Below are 20,338 nucleotides of genomic sequence, written 5' to 3'. Positions count from 1 at the left end.
ATGGGTCAGCAAGCAAGTCTATAATCGAAGCAATCCACGGGTCCTCGCGCTGCTCGGAAGCGATAGTCTCAAGGTCGATTGTAGAAACAGCTAGCTGGGATAGTGAGCAGCAGGTATTGTCGTCAGGCAAGGGAGAGCGTGACAGGGTGTCGGCGTCAGAATGTTGGCGTCCGTTGCGGTACAGCACGCGGATATCGTAGTCCTGCAGGCGAAGTGCCCAGCGGGAAAGACGACCTGAAGGATCCTTCAACGATGACAGCCAACATAGTGCGTGGTGCTCCGTCACGACATCAAATGAGCGGCCATACAAATAAGGACGGAACTTAGTAAGAGCCTAGATAATCGCCAGACATTCTTTTTTCGTGACAGTGTAATTGGTCTCGGCTTTTGTAAGGGTGCGACTGGCGTAGGCCACGACATATTCAGGAAAGCCAGGTTTGCGCTGCGCAAGGACAGCGCCGAGGCCAACACCGCTGGCATCTGTGTGTACCTCTGTAGGGGCCGTCGGGTCGTAGTGGCGCAAAATTGGGGGAGTCGTCAGCAAACGACGGAGATTTGCGAACGCTTCCTCGCACTCTGACGACCACGAATGAAGGGGTCCGTTGCTTCCAAGGAGCTTCGTCAGAGCTGATATGATAGCGGCGAAATTGCGAATGAAGTGTCGGAAGTAGGAACACAAACCTACGAAACTTCGCAGTTCTTTGATGGACGTAGGTTTAGGGAATTCGGCGACGGCACGAAGCTTGGCTGGATCGGGGAGAATTCCATCCTTGGAAACGACGTACCCCAGTATCGTCAGCTGCCGCGCTGCAAATCGGCACTTCTTTAAATTTAGTTGTAGGCCGGCGTTTCGCAAACACGTCAAGACACGCCGGAGGCGTTGAAGGTGCGTGGAGAAGTCCGGAGCAAAAACAACGACGTCGTCAAGGTAGCACAAGCACGTGTGTCATTTCAAGCCGCGCAGAACGGTATTCCATCATGCGCTCAAAAGTTGCTGGCGCATTACAAAGTCCAAACGGCATGACGTTGAATTCGTATAAGCCGTCGGGCGTGAAAGAGGCTGTCTTCGGTCGGTCGTCATCTGCCATAGGTACTTGCCAATACCCTGAGCGCAGATCGAGAGATGAAAAAAATTCTGTTCCTTGTAGGCTGTCAATAGCGTCGTCGATTCGCGGAATCGGGTAAACGTCCTTACGAGTGATCTTGTTGAGGCGCCGATAGTCCACACAGAACCGTACAGAACCATCTTTCTTCGTAACAAGGACGACGGGAGATACCCATGAACTGTGGGAAGGTCGGATCACATCGCGGCGGAGCATATCGGCCACTTGTTCATTAATCACGCGACGTTCAGTAGCCGATACATGATATGGGCGTTGCCGCAATTGCGATTGGGAGCCAGTATCGATGTGGTGCGTAACAGTTGACGTCCGACCCAGGGAAGGTTGCCCGATGCCGAAAGAAGCACGAAATTCTTGTAAGATGCAGAGTAGCTGTGATCGCTGGCGCGGTGCAAGGTCATCGGCAATAGAAGAATCGAACACATCGATAAGCAATGGGCCAGACGACGTAGAAATCGAGCCGAGCGTACTGTAACGGGCACAGTATGGGTCTTCGGGAACGTCCGTAATTTGTACGTCTGCGATAGCTTCGACACTGCCCAGACATTCTCCTTGGAGTAGCAACACGGGGTACGGGAACGGGTTACAAATAAATATAACAGTAGAGCCCCGTCTGAGGTTCACCGTCGCAAAAGGTAGGAGTAGACCTTTTCGAGTGAAAAAGCGGCCAGACGGAGAAAGTAGTGCGACGGCGTCGGAGAGGCTGCGGCAGTACATGGAGACAACCACTGACGAGTTGGGAGGAACGGTGGTGTCGTGTCTGACGAGGAGTTTGTCCGGTAGAGAAGCATTGTCTGCGAGCGTCAAATCTGAGAGTGGCGACAGTTCTAGTTCAGCCCGTGCGCAATGAATGACGGCATTGTGGCGGGAGAGAAAATCCCAGCCGAGGATAACGTCATGGGAGCACGACGAAATTACAATAAATTTGATGGCGTATACAACGTCCTCAATAACAACACGAGCTGCGCATGCCGCTAACGGGTGAATACGCTGTGCGCCGGCTGTGCGGAGGGACAGTCCAGTAACGGGCATCGTAACTTTCGAATCAAGCGACAAAGTTTTGCGTCCACAGCTGATATGGTGGCACCGGTGTCCACGAGTGCAGATGTGTGAACACCATCAGCAAACACGTCTATCACATTCGTCGGGCTATCCTGAGGACTTTCGCGTTTCGCCGGCGTCGCAGCCCTTGCCTCAAGGACTGCGACGATTAGTTTTCCTCTTCCCGAGTTGCGGGACGAGGTCGCATCGGTGATAGCGAGCGTCGGCGTGGAGAAGGTGAGCGGCGGGTATTGGGTGTTGGGCGGAACGTAGGTGACGATGCCGAAGGGTCGTCGTAATATGGGCGGGGAGAACCGACCATACGACTTGGCGCATATGTTGTAGCATTAGTCGACTGCACGCGATTACAGTATCGAGCGACGTGGCCTGCGTAGCCGCACGCAAAACAGATAGGCCGGTTGTCAGACGTACGCCACTGATCGCTGTGGTGGGCGCCATCCATGTAGGAGGACGCGCTGTGCGGGGCGGCTGGTGATATGGTAGCATGGCGGGCTGTAGTCGGGGCAGAGCCAAGACGTCGGCGTAAGGGAGAGGCTCACCTTGAGGGAAGGGGTGGGGCCTGGCGACGACTTCTGCGTAGCTGTGTGGTGCAGCCGGAGGGATCTGTTGGGGCCTGGCGACGACTTCCGCGTAGCTGAGTGGTGCAGCCGGAGGTAGAGCACTGCATGGGCCGATTTTTGCGGCCCGGGCCCGGCCCGGAAATAATCTACGTTACCCGCCCGGTGCGGCCCGCCACCCCTTTACCTTAAGCCCGAGCCCGGCCCGAGCCCGGCTCGAGCCCGGCTCGAAACCGGCCCGAAGCCGGCCCGAGACCGAAAAATACATGTTTTTCATAGTTGAGAAGCCCGAGAATAACTCGCAGAAAGCCCGAGCCCAGCCCGGGCCCGCGTCAAAAAACCCGAGCTCGGCCCGGGCCCGGGTAAAAAAGCACACGCCGTGCCCGAGCCCGGCCCGAGCCCGTGAAATAACTGCTCTACCCGGCCCGGCCCGGCCCACGGGCCGGGCTGGGCCCGGGCTTTCGGGTAAGCCCGAGCCCGTGCAGTGCTCTGGCCGGAGGGACCTGTTGGGGCCTGGCGACGACTTCAGCGTAGCGGAGAGGTGCAGCCGCAGGAATATGTTGGTGGCGCTCAGGCAAAACCTCGTTGACTTCGTGCGCAATGGCGTGGCGGAGCGGGGGCTCAAAACTCGACGTGGGCTCTTGTACAGGTTGCGCTTGTGCAAAGGACATCAAGGGGAGCTGGCGTGCGATTTCCTTGTGCACCTCGTAACTTTGGCACAGTGTAATTATCTCTGCCACCGTGCGAGGATTTTTGGCAAGCAGCATATGTTGAAGGCATCGTCTTCTATGCCTTTCATAACATTCCTGACCTTATCTGACTCCGACATGGTCGCGTTTACTTTCCTGCATAAGTCCAGGATGTCTTCGATGTAGCTTGTGAAGGATTCACCGACTTGCTGAGCTCGATCCCGCAAACACTGTTCGGCGCGCAGCTTACGAACAGCAGGGCGACCAAAAACATCCACAAAAGACGTCTTGAAGTCGGACCATGTCGGAAAATCCGTTTCATGGTTGTTGTATCATAAGCTGGCCACACCCGCGAGGTAGAAGAGCACGTTGCTGAGCTTAGTGACTTCGTCCCATTTATTGTGGGCACTTACCCGCTCGTAGGTCGTTAGCCGATCTTCAACGTCGGTGTCATCAGCGCCTGTGAAGATAGCAGGGTCCCTGTGGCGAGGCACACCAGAGCACGGTGCCGGTGCAGGGGGAGGCACTTGTTGGGGGCTTCTTCAGGCATGGTCGAAGGTACGGTGCGGGATCGAAGTTCCAGGGTGCAGGTTTTGAGGGCGCATTACGCTCCAACAATTGTAAAGGGTTTATTGGAGCTCGGAGTAGTGCAGCGTCGACAGTCAAACGAGACGCAGCTTTCAAGCACGAGCGCCGTTTCGAGCAAAAGCGCTGGACCCACTAGCGTCTGGGCCCACTAGCGCCGGACCCACTAGCGTCTCTCTTCGCTACAATATATATAAACTTGAGAGCAATGCCAACTCACCCAAACCTCCACTCTTGTTGATCTTGCGAACGCGGGCAAAACGCCGACGGCGTCGACAACAGTTCTGCGCGTTGCTGGTGCCACTGCATGTCCAAGTTAATACAGCTGATAAAACTACTATCCTTACTCCGTATACCTCCCTACTAATTTGCTATCGCAATTGATGCTTCGCCTTTCGAGTGAAACAGCACCAATTTTATTCTTCACTTGAAGAATGCCGGTGACCGTGCTGTTTTTGACTTAGTTCGCAAGGCGCACGAAGTCTATAATAGAAACTTTAGTGCGCGTAACGTGTCGACATGCCGTCTGTGGTTTCAGTAGCAAATACTTTCCTGCCGTTTTAGCCTTTTGTAATCTTTCGTAGGCTATTACGCCCTTGAAGAGATACATAGATACCTGAATAGATAGATAGATAGATAGATAGACAGATTAAAGGGATAGATAGGTACAAAGATATATATATATATATATATATATATATATGGAGAAACGGAGAAAATAATGGCATCTGGAAGGTTAGTTTAGCGACAGGCTTGTCATGCTGCTCTAGCTACGATGGTGAAAAATTAAAGAAGTGACATGAGAGAAAACACACACACACACACACACACACACACCACACACACACACACACACCACACACACACACACACCACACACACACACACACACACACACACACACACACACACACACACACACACACACACACACACACACACACACACACACACACACACACACACACACACACACACACACACACACACACACAACACACACACACACACACACACACACACACACACACACACACACACACACACACACACACACACACACTACACATACATACACATGTGAAGAAAAATATCTACGAATGACATAGGTTTTCCTAAATAGCATAACTCATCAGCGTTCACATTCGCATCTGCGGAAAGTACGTCGCATGGTTTTATATAACGGTACGTTCACATTAGGTCGTTTGGCGTCATCATCGAGCGATTTTTCCTGTCCCCGAAACGGGTTCATCGTTCCTGTTTTGTTCTCGCTCGTGCAGCTGCAAGTCTGAAAATGTACAACCGCGAGCAACAGTACATGCACCACGTACACGTTCGCAAAAAAAAGAACTGCATTTATTTGGTATTCAGATGGCCAAACTAAAATTGACAAGTGCACTGGAATGTGCACTGAAAAATTTAATCAATTTAATGTTACATGCCTGGGCGGAGAAGAACATCAGCTTTATCGCGCAATCCGTGGACCGGATACTTTTGCTCAGGGGAGTACACCGCTGAAATATGAGTTATATCTGCACAACAGCACTCGACGTAGGCAGATTACGTTTTACATTGTAAGCAGTTTTCTTTCAACGACGTTGTCAATGCATTCCAATGCATTCCACTTACACGACAAATAAAAGTGACTGCTGCCGTGGAAAGGATTTGTAATGACAATGTAGATCTAACAAAGGTTGACACGAGAATGTACGGGACGTTCGAAGCTAAGACGACAAAGCCACATAGAACCGGAACTGCCGTATACTGGCGTCATCGCACGAAGGCTTCCGGTTGGCGGCCAGGTTTTCCTCTCGTGATATTTGTGCCATAGTGTATGACAGTTGCACAACCGCTATTCCGAGGAAAGCAGAAACGTGGGGCATACATTGCCTCGCTATTGACGTTGAGTGACCCAGTGTTACAGTGTGCTCTACCAGCGTGAACGTGCTTTGCTGCCCGGTCAAACAATGTCCCACGTGCTAATTCCACCACGTTGCACCGTCTGCAACAATGGTGAAACAACGAGACAAAAGAAAAAGAAAAAAAATGATGTTAGCGAGAGGTAGCATGAGGGAGCATTACCTTGTAACACTGGATGTGGGTCAATTAATAATAAAAAAAGGAACCGGTCTGCTCAACAACGGAAATCCTGCCCGGTGTCATGCACTCAGAGTACCATAGTTTGCTATAAGAATCTAAGCCAAAAACTCACCCGGAGGTGAACTGGGGAAGATACCAGCCGGCACGTGGCATCCGTTTCTTTAGAAGTGTCAGCAAACGACGAGTTACCCGGATTTAATAGGCGTTGCGCCAGATTGTCGTATATCAATTCAGCGTTCACGGTAAATATATCTACTGTTCTTCGTCAGTGCCGTCTGCATACGGTCCCAGGCTGCGGGTACCGCATGTCGTATGCGCACACACAAAAAGCGGCCCCCATATCTTTATAGGGGCCGCTTTTATACCGCAATTGTTGAGCTACCGACGGTCGCCATCCCAGCGAGTTCACCATAGGCGGGCCTGTCAAGTTTCCGAGTTTGCCATTTAAAGGAGCTGCGGCGAGTGGCAATCCTCAGCGTGCGCACTACAGTAGGTCGTTGTTTGCATTTACAACCCAGTGTTTCTACATACCACGTAATTCATGATCATGTTCAGTCCATTCTGGATTACTACCTGTATGTTATAATAAGGATAAGAATCCAGCGAGAAGAGGGGGTCGTTGAGCTTATGGAGACAGATTAGAGGCACAGGCCTAACAGTGCTTGGAATGTTAAGGGTAGCAGGATGTGCCACTTGCAGGTCGTTCATATCCCAGAAAAAGATGAAGGAAAAAATGCGGAAGAGGTCTTATTTGCGGTACACTTTATTTCAAATATTAAGAGAACACCGCAATTAACACCCTCTCTTTAAATAACTCCTTCTTAGCGCTTTTATTAATCTTATCGTGCCTTTAGCACCTCCTTATCACGAAACAACAGACATTTATCAAACTCATGTCGGAACTCATTAGCTGGAACAAAGTGCGCCACCATGGCGTATCGATAGGCGTCGGACGTGTTCTTTTAGCAATCGCTTTTCTTCTTCGGCTCTTCATTGCCGACGTTCAGCGTACATGAAGTGTCCGCACCAGTATTGCAGGCATACTGTAACTTATTATGAAGAGGGTCGGCACCCTTTTGTATTCTGCGCAAAAATGCTGGAAGGCACTGCACTTAAACGAAAAGCAAAACTGCTTAAAGTACATTTTGAAAACGCTGGAATCTTGGTGCACATCAGCTGCCCCTCTTCTTTTTCTTTCACGCTGCCGTAATATTTACCTGCTCGTATGTGTTCTTAACGTACACGGGGTGCTGCGAGGTGGCGCCTCGATAATTATGAAAGATTTTGCGAGATACCGTTAACAATATATTCTCTTGAAATCTCAGATGACGTCTCCACCCGTGTCTCGACGTTTTCCGAAGGACATCATAGAACTGCCTAAGCCAGTGAAGCAAACTTTTTGCCTGAAGATACCCACGTCGACATCTTCGCAGATGCCTTCAAAAAAGGCCTTGCTGGCTGGCTTAAAGACGTAAGAGGCATCTCTTTACATTTATTTTTCGACTCGCTTAGAAAATAACTACTAGTGGCATATGGACTATGTCCCATTATGAGCGGTGTTGTTGCTGTGCACGGAGGTAATGTCTTGTCGTAGGACATTGCAGACTATGTACGTACAGGAGCATTGATGTAACAGTGCTAATGCTAGCGAGATTTGACATCTTCATTATTGTTGGAAATGACTGGATATCGTCAAGCTTTCGTTTACCACCACGCGTGTCCCAGCGACGACATCAAAAACGGGCGACAGAGAAAATTCAGGGCCCTTGTCGGGCATTTGTTACGAGATTGTTTACTAAGTTTACCCCCTTTGCCTGCTGAAAAATGTATAACATCGTCAAATGTGACCTGGTGCTTGCTGTCTTATTTTGTTTGTTAATTTCTTTCCGCTTTATATGTATATATAGGTACTGGTTGAATCCTGCATCTTCGGTTGACCCTGTTTCCATTGTAACTCTCGCAGCTAACGCAAGGCTTTTCAAATCTCACTTTGTAAGGGCAACCATATCTCACATTGAAGAGCAGTGAGGAAACGTAGTGTTTTACTGGCATCCTGAATTTCATCGTGTCTAAATGTCAAGCTTGCGTTCCATAAAGACGCTGTGAGTATGGCCTGTGTCAGATTCTCTGCGCGTCCTGTTGTGTTTCAAGGCATTTCATACCATGAAATGCATCAAGGAACGGCCAAGTACTCTCATACACTGAAAAAAAAACAAAGGTTTCTAACTTGAGAAAGATGGTCAGCAACAATTCAGCACATAGCGATGAAGCAGCCTGTGTGCGCCGACAGAACATAGGCGCTTGCGTCGTCGATGCGAAAACTATGCAAATTCAGTAAGAAGTTCGCTGTCTTCAGTACCTTTTGCTTTTTTGTATCCGGTGCCTTCGGCGATGCTGGTTGAAGGAAATACATCGAAAAATGACTCTACGCTGTGATTCGGACCCACAACACCGAATAAGCAACACCGCACTGCTTTCCAGAGTTTCCGCGGTCATCCTCACGACATACATGAATATCCGCAGCTTTCAACCTCTAAAAGAACCACACACGTGCAGCGACGGCATCAGCGTTGCACGTTCAAGGCAAGGTCATGGCAAAGCAAATAATGTCCGCAAGCAGCTGCGCACTGGCGTTGAAACAACTGTGGTGAAAACGGACAGCTGCTGAAGTGATGAACTCCGAGGCACCGCTACAGTCCGTATACTCTAGTATAATTGACTAGTGATACGCGGTACGTCTTGGGCACAGAGTGTGCGTACAATGTTCACGGGACCAAATCGTTATTTACGTGCGTAGTTGCTTAGTAATCATTCATTATCAGCGAATATGTCATCTATGTCCCAGGTCACGTTATCCAAATGCATCTGAAAGTTTAAGTTTCATTTCCACTTCTGGATGTTCCTTTGTGTACCATCCCGCTACCTACAGCTTAAATGCAGCTTTTGCGATAGAGAAAGGTACAGCTACATGCCTACAGGAAAGCATTGTGATGCGATATACATGGATGGCAATAGACAGTGTAGCCTTTGACTTTTGTTTACACACAGGTTCATCATTTGTCGACTTCATTAAGCTCGTCCTGGCATCCTAATTAGGGTCCAGCAATAAATGACTAGCAGATTTTACTGAGCACGAAAGAACATATATAAGTTCATGACATTCAGCAGTGTTTAAAGCGAAGCGTTCTTTACCTACTATCCCGAGTTTCTTGTCCTTTGGCGCTGTCTCACCAATTAAACCGGCTTACTTAGCGCTGAATACTGACCGGCAACATAGTGCCAGTGAGACTACCAGTGTTCGGCGTAAGAAAACAATAAATCCTGATATAAACCCTGCCCAATCTCTACAGCACACATATCGCTTAATAGAATAACGCATGATATTCATTGACTTATTCGAATTTCCTTAATGTCTTATATTTGGACTACCCGTTCTCGTACCATTCCATATGTGCTCTTTCTTGGTTAATCCTCCAGAAAGCGTATTAGCTACTGTGACATGAGGGCTAAAGAATCCTCAGATGTATTTACATATCGGTCGTACTTCCCTGTGCCTACACCTTTCCCCGCCATTCTCCCATCTACAAACATCATACATCACCTAGTCATCCTGTAATATCGCAGCATCGACGTTAAACAATGTCGTCCGCATCAAATTTAGCCGTAAAGCATCCAATAACCCCTTCAGATAAATTGCAACATCTGCATCTCACCTGCGTAATTTTAATTATTTTACTGAGAAATGTTTTGACATTAAAAAAAGTTTTTTATATATAGGCTCTTGCAGCTCTGCGGAGTTCGATGTTGGGAAAGCCTTTCTTAATCAATCGCTTTTTTTCACCGAGAGCGACGCACATAGTGGGGGCACATGTATCATCTCCCACGTGTGTAATGATCTCTAATTTCAATTACTTCAAGGACACTCTCTTCGAACCTGACTTTCATTCCTCCAACTCTACTACCACCATCACTAATCACTACACCACCACCACTTCCCTCAACGTAGTCCCAGTTGCCCCGCTCAACGCTTCTTTACTCTATTCGAACAACGTTGATTTCATCTCCTCGTTATTTGACCGTGAGCCCCTCCTGTCGCGCTCAGGTTACGTTCAGGCCACGAAAAAATTAAAGACAAAGATGGCTCTTTTTCTCGGCATACGGTGCCAACGTTCAGTGACTCCAGCCGCGATCTGGAAAGAATGAACTAGATTCTATGGTCGTATCCTCTGTAAAGCGAAATTCGGCCTACTCGCCTGTAACTCTGTACGTTCCATGCATTGTTTGACAGACGGTGCATTTTAGCATGATCACATTCGATGAGAAAGTTTAACATAATTTGAGGCCAGGTTTTTAAGTGTCGTATGCCCTTCTTTACGCCAACATATTTGCATTACTTACACTTGGAAACACCATAGAAAATCAAGACTGTCTGTCCACAAGAAATAAAGAAATAAAGAATAGAGAAAGAAAGAACGAGACAAATGCGTACGGCGTTAAGTGTTAGTGCGTTTAGATTAGGAGCGACCAAGATACACTTGAAGCCTCTGATTGAAAAGTTATTGTTAAGTATCTTCTGCATTGGATGTAAATTGTATTTAGTGGTATTTTTATCAGAGACTCAGTAATGTTGTTAATGTCTCTCACTTTTCTTATAGGGCAGCAGAAGCCAGTGTATATTACCTGACATTTTTCCTTTGCGCTCTGCCGACGGCGCGGTGTGCGAAAACGAAGCCACACATAGTGTTCTTCCTTGCGGATGACGTGGTAAGAGGATCATTTGTTCTCATTGTCACGAAGTAGTATTTGATACAGCACAAAGGTTTGCCTTACTTTTGGAGGGAAATTTGTGTGGAATGTCTGCTGTACCCTCTATGACACAGGAATGAAGGGTAGGCATTTAGTGATCCCAACACCGCCTTGTAGGTGTGGTTGTATAACAGCGCCAGTTGTTTTCGTCCCAATGCGAATCTTTACGAGAAGTGAAACACTGAGAGCCTTGCGGCGGGTAATGCTCTTATTCTGTCACTTATTCGCTCTTTGGGTGAAAGTGCGAATATTTTTTTACGTTAATGCGTGACGGTCTAAGTTATAACAGATGATGGCGCAGTTTCGCGTTTATTACGAGGAGAGGTGCTGCTATTATTGTCTACCTGTCTCATGTCCACGTGCAGTGAATTTCGAGCGCTTAAGAATAATCCCATCTCAATTAGCCTTCCGTTCTTTGGTATTAGCCTTAGCCGGGTGTGTTCGTCGCTACAGGAGAGATGATAGCTATGGCTGCGTGAGTGAGTTGATTTTTGGGATGACATTGGAAATGTTCGCAACTGTTGTGTCGCCGGCTTCTTCGCAAACGAGACATTGTTCAGTGAACAAACGATAAGATGAGGTGATAGAAAAAAAAACGACCCAGCAATAAAGCGCACTTCGTTAACATGGTGAAGCAACAACACTAAATATAGAAAAGAAAACACTACAAAAATCAATGTACAACCCACACAGAATGATGCGCCATAAAGATAACTAGATACATAGATACAATGTCACTTTCGGTGAAGAAGCTTATTAAAGCTTTCCCGACTGAACGCTGTTATGATGCCTTATCCCATCGCAAAAGCAACTTTTCTAAGCTGAAAGGACAATTATTAAGAGCCATCAACGTTGCCTTCAAAGCACATCTTTTCGGTTCAAATTTAGGACCGGCTTAATATAACGTGTTCCACGTTCTCTCATGAATGTATGAAGATGACACTTCTGGAAGCTGGGAGAAGACCAATATTTGTATGTCAAATCTTTAGCCACGAAATGAAGCTTTCTTGCAGCATCAGTACTGGATAAAGGGATTGGAACTGGTCGGGATTCTACATGGGCGGACCGGGCAGCTTCGTCGGCGAGGTCATTACCAGCAATGCTGGTATGTCCAGGCAGCCACTATTTCATGTCAGGTATTTCAGTATAATTCATGTCCTTCAGCAATAGAGTGATGGTGGTCCTCCCTTATCTTATATGCCAGCTGCTCATGAGTCCTGTGATATAGGGCAAAATGCGAACTCTGAAGTGCTGCCTTATAATCCCAAAAGATGACTCATTTCCGAGATGTCTCTTGCAGGAGGTATTTTGCAGCAGCACGCAGGGCAGCAAGCTCTTCTCAAAAACTACAAGCGCCATAAAAGGTTTCTCGCTCTGAGGCGACAGTATTGTGCCGCCTCTCGCTCGGGGTGGCAATAACAAAGGCCTTCTCATTCTGCATCGGAATGGGAGATTCGACAATGTGCGACCCTCGTGAAACTACAGAAACGACTGAACACATCTTATGTCTCTGTCCCCGGTACGACGTCGAGCGGGAAGCTCTCCGGACAGCATTGAACTTGATAGACTGTAGACCATTTTCGAAAATGAAGATCCTTGGGCCATGACCGTACGCAACGATGACACACAAAGTCATGAAAGCGTTATTGCAGTACCTCAACTCAACAGAGCTTGGCGATCGTTTGTAGAATCGATGCGAACCTTCAAACGTGCGCGGAACTGTGCTCACTCTCTCTTATCATTCCTATACCCCTTTCACCCAGTGCCGGTATAGCAAACCGGACGTGCGTCTGGATAATCTCCCTGCCTTTCCTCTCTTCTGTTTCTCTCTCTCTCTTTCCCATTCATGGCCGCACATGCAACAAGGCATAGCTGAATGGCCTATACGATTTCAAAAATCAGACGCATGCAGTGCCATTCTTGTTATTGAATGAGTACGACCGACTTAACTGAGTTCGCAGTTTGACAACGCATCCACTGTTACGCTGAAAATAAGGGAAGTTGATAAGGCACTAGACCATTTTACGCGCCTGTTCAGATCAAACTTATTTCTTCACATGCCTCACAAGCTCCAGCAGGAGTATTATATAAGGTGGGGCATACAATAGATATTACACATGAAAGCACTGTAGAGTTACAAGTAACAAGACCGCGCGGATATAAGCAGGATGCTGAGGTATACATAAAACAAGGCGACCTTATATAGTAGGTAGCGAGTGAAAAACGAACTAATGGAACGGATGCAGGCACGCGCAGTGAAAAGGTACATCTCGCCACACCGTGAAGTTATACAACTGTTATCGAGAATCGTGTAAATGATTAATAAGCTATAGTAGAAAATAACAGTGAAAGCAAATGCTCTTGAAAAAATGGTGGTCCCTTCATGTCCAAACGGCACTGGTATATGACTGTTGACGATGACATCAGGAAGGCCATTCCATATTCCAAGTGATAGTGGTAGGGCTGTTGAATTGAAAGCCTAGAAGCGTCCGAAAAAGGTGTTTGAAGCTGCGGTTATCGTGCAAACAGTGACACTTTCGCAGCGGTCGGGAAAGAGGGAGGGTATTTTCGTGCTGTCTAGATGTTATTTTATGAAATAAGCAGAATCAACGCTGGTTTACGCCATCGCTGCAGGGATGGGGCGATGTCAGTTTCCACGGCTCGTCTCAGATACCGACGCCCAACTTGGACGCTCTGGCTGCAGACGGTATCATACTGAACAACTACTACGTTCAGCCTTACTGCACGCCATCGAGATCTGCCCTTCTGACGGGACTGTACCCAATACGCACAGGTAATGTCTTAGTGACGCAGAGAGATATCACTTTCTTGAGAAAACACTCGACCTGACCCGGTTTCTTATATGTACTCTTTGTGAATAAATATTCAACTTCGACTAATATTAACATAATCATCATCACCAGCCTATAATTATGTCCACTGCCGGACGAAAGCCTCTCCCTGCGATCTCCAACTTCCCGTCTTGCGCTAGCCGATTCCAACTTGCGCCTGCGAATTTACTAACTTCATCACTCCACCAAGTTTTATGCCGTCCTCGACTGCGCTTCCCTTTTCTTGGTATCCATTCAGTAACCGTAATGGTCCACCGGTTATCCATACTACGCATTACATGGCCTGCCCAGCTCCACTTTTTCCGCTTAATGTCAACTAGAATATCGGCTATCCCCGTTTGTTCTTTGATCCACACCGCTCTTTTCCTGTCTCCTAACGTTAGGCCTACCATTTTTCGTTCCATAGCTCTTTGTGCGGTACTTGTTCTCGAGCTTCTTTGTTAACCTTCAAGTTTCTGCCCCATATGTTAGCACCGGTAAAATGCAATGATTGCGCACTTTTATTTTCAACGACAGTGGTAATCTCCTAGTCAGTATTTGGTAAAGCCTGCTGTATGCCCTCCAGCCCAATTTTATTCTTCTATAAATTTCTTTATCGTGATCAGGGTCACCTGTGAGTAATTGACCTAGATGAAGGTACTCCTTTACAGACTCTAGAGGCTGACTGGCGATCCTGAAATCTTGTTCCTTTGCCAGGCTATTGAACATTAGCTTTGTCTGTATTATCTTAATTGTCTGCATTATCTGTATCTTAAACATAACACACACACACACATATATATATATATATATATATATATATATATATATATAGGGACAATGGGGCGAATTACAACCGACTGATTGAGGACCTTAATCGAGAAAGTGTGATAGAGGGTTTGAAGATTAATATGCAGAAGACAAAGATAACGTTCAGTAGCCTGGCAAGGGAACAAGAATTCAGCACCGCCAGTCAGCCTATAGAGTCTGCAAAAGAGTACGTTTATTTAGGTTAATTACTCACAGGGGACTCTGATCATGAGAAGAAAATTTACAGAAGAATAAAATTGCCTTACTTGGTGGCATGGAGCAGTGGTAGAATACCCGGACTCAAATCTGAAGGTCGTAAGTTCGAATCCTACTCCAGTCCACCACATTTTCCGGCATGGAGTGGTGCCTGACACCGGCAAGAAAAAAAAATATATTGCCGAGAGCTAGTGGGGCTATACTGGTTCAGGTGCAACCAAACTAGGAAGGCCCACTAAGCTTCATCAAAGTCACTCCCTCACCAGAACAGGAATTGGCCTCGCTGGTGCAGTATACGGCCACTACCTCCGTCACGACTCCGACAATTAACCCATGTCCCTCAGTCCCCAATGGCTGCGCAGCACCTGAACAAGGCGGCGGTCAGACCTGCTACGCAGCAGAGGGTGCTAAGAATCTCTGGGTCCGGACAGGCCGCCAAGAAAAACTGAACCTGGCAACGTTCAACACGAGCACCCTCTCGAGTGAGGCTACATTAGCCGGACTATTTCAAGAATTATTAGGCATTGCCTGGGATATTATTGGCCTTAGTGAGGTTAGAAGAACTGGTGAGGCTTACACAGTGCTGACTAACGGCCACGTCTTCTGCTACAGAGGTCTTCCAGACAAGAGAGAATCTGGGGTAGGATTTCTAGTCCATAACAACATATCAGGCAACATTGATGAATTCTACAGCATTAATGAGAGGGTTGCAGTCGTCGTAATAAAGCTGAATAGGAGGTACAAAATGAAGGTAGTACGAGCCTACGCCCCAACATGAAACATGAAAACAGCTTTATGAAGATGTTGAATTAGCAATGAGAAAGGTGCAAACTCAGTATACTGTAGTCATGGGCGACCTCAATGCAAAAGTGGGGAAAAAGCAGGTTGGTGAGCAAGCAATTGGCAACTACGGTATCGATTCTAGTTATGCAAGAGGAGAGATGTTGGTAGAATTCGCGGAAAGGAATAGGCTCCGAATAATGAATACCTTCTTCAGGAAGCGCAGCAACAGGAAGTGGACCTGGAAAAGCCCTAATGAATAAACAAGGAATGAAATAGATTTCATACTCTCTGCCGATCCAAGCATAGTGCAGGATGTAGAAGTGTTAGGTAAAGTAAAGTGCAGTGAGCATAGGTTAGTGAGGTCTAGGATTTCTCTCAATTTGAAGAGAGAAAGAGTGAAATTAGTCAAGAGGAAACAGACCAACCTAGAGGCAGTAAGGGTAAAAGCAGATCAATTCAGGCTGGTGCTCGCAAACAAATATGCAGCTTTAGAAAAGGAAGATAGAGACAACATACAGGTAATGAATGAAGCCGTAACTAAGTTGATCTCAGAAACAGCAATAGAAGTGGGAGCTAAGGCACCAAGGCGACCAGTAGGTAAGCTCTCCCAAGAAACAAAGGACGTAATAAAGAATCGACAAAACATGAAAGTGTTCAACTCAAGAAATCAGATAGAATTCTCTGAACTGTCAAAACTAATCAACAAGAAGAAAGTGAGGAATATTCGAAATTATAACGTGGCAAAGATTGAGGAAGCCGTAATATATAGACGCAGCATTAAATCAGTAAGAAGAAAGCTTGGCATAGGACAAGGCAAGATGTATGCACTGAAAGATAAGCACGCTAATGTCATCAGCAATTTCGATGACATAGTAAAAGCAGCGGAAGAATTCTATACTGACCTGTACAGTGCCCAAAACAGCCAAGCTGTGATGAACCGGATACAGAGGCTCCTTCTATAACTAGCGATGAAGTTAGAAGGGCCTTGAAAGACATGACCAGGGGAAAAGCTGCTGGAGAAGATGGAATAACAGTAGATTTAATCAAAGATGGAGGAGATATCATGCTTGAAAAGCTTGCGGCCCTTTATATGCAATGCCTCACAACTTCAAGTGTACCAGAGAGCTGGAAGAACGCCAACATTATACTTATTCATAAGAAGGGAGACGTTAAAGAATTGAAGAATTATAGAATATAGACCCATTAGCTTGCTTTCAGTATTGTATAAAATATTCACCAAGATAATTTCCAATAGAATCAGGGCAACACTTGACTTCAGCCAACCAAGTGAATAGGCTGGCTTCAGGAAGGGATATTCTACGATGGATCATATCCATGTCATCAATCAGGTAATCGAGAAATCTGCGGAGTACAATCAACCTCTCTACATGGCTTTCATATATTATGAAAAAGCATTTGATTCAGTTGAGATACCAGTAGTCATAGAGGCATTGCGTAATCAATCAGTACAGGGGGCATACGTGAATATCTTAGCCAATATCTACAAGGATTCCACAGCTACCTTGGTTCTCTACAAAAAAAGTAGAAAGTTACCAATCAGGAAAGGGGTCAGGCAAGAAGACACAATCTTTCCTATGTTATTCACTGCATGCTCAGAAGAAGTATTCAAGCTCTGTGACTGGGAAGGCTTAGGAGTGAGGATCAACGGCAAATATCTCACCAACCTTCGGTTTGCAGATGACATTGTCCTATTCAGCAAAAATGGAGACGAATTACAGCAAATGATTGAGGACCTTAATCGAGAAAGTTTAAGAATTGGGTTGAAGATGAATATGCAAAAGACAAAGATAATGTTCAATAGCCTCGCAAGGGAACAAGAATTCAGGATCTCCAGTCAGCCTCTAGAGTCTGTAAAGGAGTACGTTTATCTGGGTCAATTACTCACAGGGGACCCTGATCATCAGAAAGAAATTCACAGAAAAATTAAATTGGGTTGGAGTGCATACGGCAGGCATTGCCAAATCCTGACTGGGAGCTTACCACATCGTTGAAAAGAAAAGTACAATCATTGCATTCAACTGGTGCTAACATACGGGCAGAAACTTGGAGGTTAACAAAGGATCTTGAGAGCAAGTTAAGGACCGCACAAAGGGCGATGGAACGAAAAATATTAGGCCTAACGCTAAGAGACCGGAAGAGATCGGTGTAGATCAGAGAGCAAAAAGGGATAGCCGATATTCTAGTTGACATTAAGAGAAAAAAATGGAGCTGGGCCGGCCATGTAATGCGTAGGATGGATAACCGGTGGACCATTAGCGTTACAGAATGGATACCAAGAGAAGGGAAGCGCAGTCGAAGACAGCAGAAAACTGGGTGGGGTGATGAAGTTAGGAAATTTGCAGGCGCAAGTTGGAATCAGCTAGAGCAAGACAGGGGTAATTGGAGATCGCAGGGAGAGGCCTTCGTCCTGCAGTGGACATATAGGCTGATGATATATATATATATATATATATATATATATATATATATATATATATATATATTTATAATGTCACGTGATTTATTGACGTGTAAACGTCAAGGAACGGCCAGAAACGTCATGCGAACGTCAAGAAGCGGCGGGGCGACAAGCAACCAAAATCCAGTCAAGCGCAAGCTCGGGGCGCGTGTTTACCACCAACGCAATGAAACTTGCAGGCTTGCTTGCTGACTGCTTCGTCGTTGTCTTGTATTCTTCATTACATTGGCCCCCGAGGACTAGCATAGCCATCCTGGCGACTTAAGGCGTTGACAGTATAGAGGGGTCATAATAGGGCTTGAGGTGACTCACGTGAACGATTTCTCGACCACGACGACGTAAGTCTTAGGACTGTGTGAAAGGCTCAACATCATAATTGACTGGAGATGTCCGAGCGAGGTTGCGGTAGGGCCCCTGATATCGGGCCAGTAATTTAGACGAAAGGCCAGGAGTACTCGGAGGTATCCAAAGCCAAACCAGGACACCGGTCACGAAAGTAGTGGGAGGTCGGTCGGTGTCGTGCCTGAGCTTCTGGTGACCTTGGTCCTCGGTTTTCAATGAACGGGCCAATTGTCGACAATCTTCGGCGTACCTGGCGACATCTGAAATTGCAGCGTACTCAGATGAGTCAGGTGTGTGGGGAATCATACTGTCCAGCGTGCATGGTTGCTCACGTTCGTACAAGAGAAAGAACGGCGAGAATCCTGTGGCCGCGTGCGTAGCAATGTTGTACGCATATGTGACGAATGGAAGGAGGGTGTCCCAATTGATCTGGTCCAACGTGGTGTTCATCGCCAGCATATCCTCGAGAGTGCGTTTAAATCGCTCAGTTAGGCCATTAGTTTGCGGATGATATGCAGTTGTCATGCGATGAAGGATGTTACACTGAACGAGCATGGCTTGAATAGCATCAGACAGGAAAACACGTCCCCGGTTGCTCAAACGTTCACGGGGAGCACCGGGGAGCAGTGCGAAGTTGCGTAAGATGAAAAACGCGACGTCTCTTGCTGTGGCTGTGGGCAAAGCTGCATTCTCTGCGTAACGCGTGAGGTGGTCCACGCCGACAATTATCCACCTATTCCCAGAGGTGGTCGAGGGAAGCGGGCCGTATAAGTCGATACGGACGCGGTCGAATGGACGGGCTGGGCAAGGGATAGGCTGAAGTGTACCGACCGGGCGTTGAGGTGGAGTCTTGTCCGCTGATCGGCAGTGCAAGCACGTATGTACTTGCACACAAATGCAAACATTCCGCGCCAGTAGAATCGCTGCCGCAGGCGATTGTAGGTCTTGAGAACGCCAGCGTGAGCGCTTTGCGGGTCAGTATGGAAAGCAGCGCAGATGTCTGTGCGCATGTGGCGGGGTACAACTAGAAGCCACCTCCGGCCATGAGACGCGTAATTCCTGCGATAGAGGAGATCGTCGCGAAAAGCGAAATGGGTGGCTTGGTGACGTAGTGTTCTAGAGGCGGGATAAGTCAATGGGTCAGTGAGAAAGTCAAGGAGTTGACAAATCCACGCATCCTTGCGTTGCTTCGGCGACATGTCTACAAAGTCAACAGGTGACAAGACAGCCGAAGAAGCGGACGGAGAAGCCGTGTCAGACGCTAGCGGCGAGCGGGACAGCGCAACAGCATGCGAATGTTTGCGGCCGGATCGGTACACAACAGGAATGTTGTAATCTTGCAGGCGAAGCGCTCAACGACCGAGGCGTCCCGTGGGATCTTTCAGCGACGAGAGCCCGCATAGAGCGTGATGGTCCATGACGACGTCGAAAGGGCGGCCATAAAGGTACGGACGAAACTTAGCCAAAGCCCAAATTATGGATAGGCACTCTTTCTCGGTGACACAATAATTACACTCGGCTTTCTTGAGGGTTCGACTCGCGCAAGCAACGACGTATTATTGGTATCCTGCTGTTCTTTGAGCCAATACCGCACCAAGCCCAACACCACTGGCGTCAGTATGGATCTCCGTAGGCGCATTAGGGTCAAATTGACGGAGTATTGGTGGAGACGTTAGTAAGCGCCGCAGTGTTCGAAAAGATTCGTCGCACGCTGTTGACCAAGCAGACAGGCCGTTAGAGGCGGTCAGAAGGTTGGTAAGAGGTGCGATGATGGTAGCAAAATCGCGCACAAATCGACGAAAATACGAGCAGAGCCCAATGAAACTTCTAAGTGTTTTCATGGTATTGGGCTTGGGATATTAGTCTACGGCGCGGAGCTTCGTGGGGTCCGGAAGAACGCCCTCCTAGCAGACGACGTGGCCTAGTATCGTCAACTGGCGTGCAGCTAAGTGGCACT

At 47.3% G+C, this 20,338-nt stretch overlaps 1 protein-coding gene across 1 annotated transcript in view; it reads left to right on the top strand.

The window, feature by feature from the left end:
• Positions 1-6,477: 6,477 nt before the first annotated feature.
• The window catches only part of LOC119439986 (arylsulfatase B), a 59,967-nt gene continuing 46,106 nt past the window's right edge, over positions 6,478-20,338 (top strand). The window contains exons 1-4 of the mRNA XM_049661271.1: positions 6,478-6,603; positions 7,440-7,585; positions 10,770-10,878; positions 13,555-13,714. Coding sequence (XP_049517228.1) covers positions 7,440-7,585; positions 10,770-10,878; positions 13,555-13,714 — 415 coding nt within the window. The 5' untranslated portion in view covers positions 6,478-6,603. The remainder of the gene's footprint in view (positions 6,604-7,439; positions 7,586-10,769; positions 10,879-13,554; positions 13,715-20,338) is intronic.

Source organism: Dermacentor silvarum, chromosome 2 (assembly GCF_013339745.2).
Source record: "Dermacentor silvarum isolate Dsil-2018 chromosome 2, BIME_Dsil_1.4, whole genome shotgun sequence".
Classification (NCBI taxonomy): domain Eukaryota; kingdom Metazoa; phylum Arthropoda; class Arachnida; order Ixodida; family Ixodidae; genus Dermacentor; species Dermacentor silvarum.
Note: the sequence above shows the minus strand (reverse complement) of the source record. Positions and strands in the feature narration are given on the sequence as shown.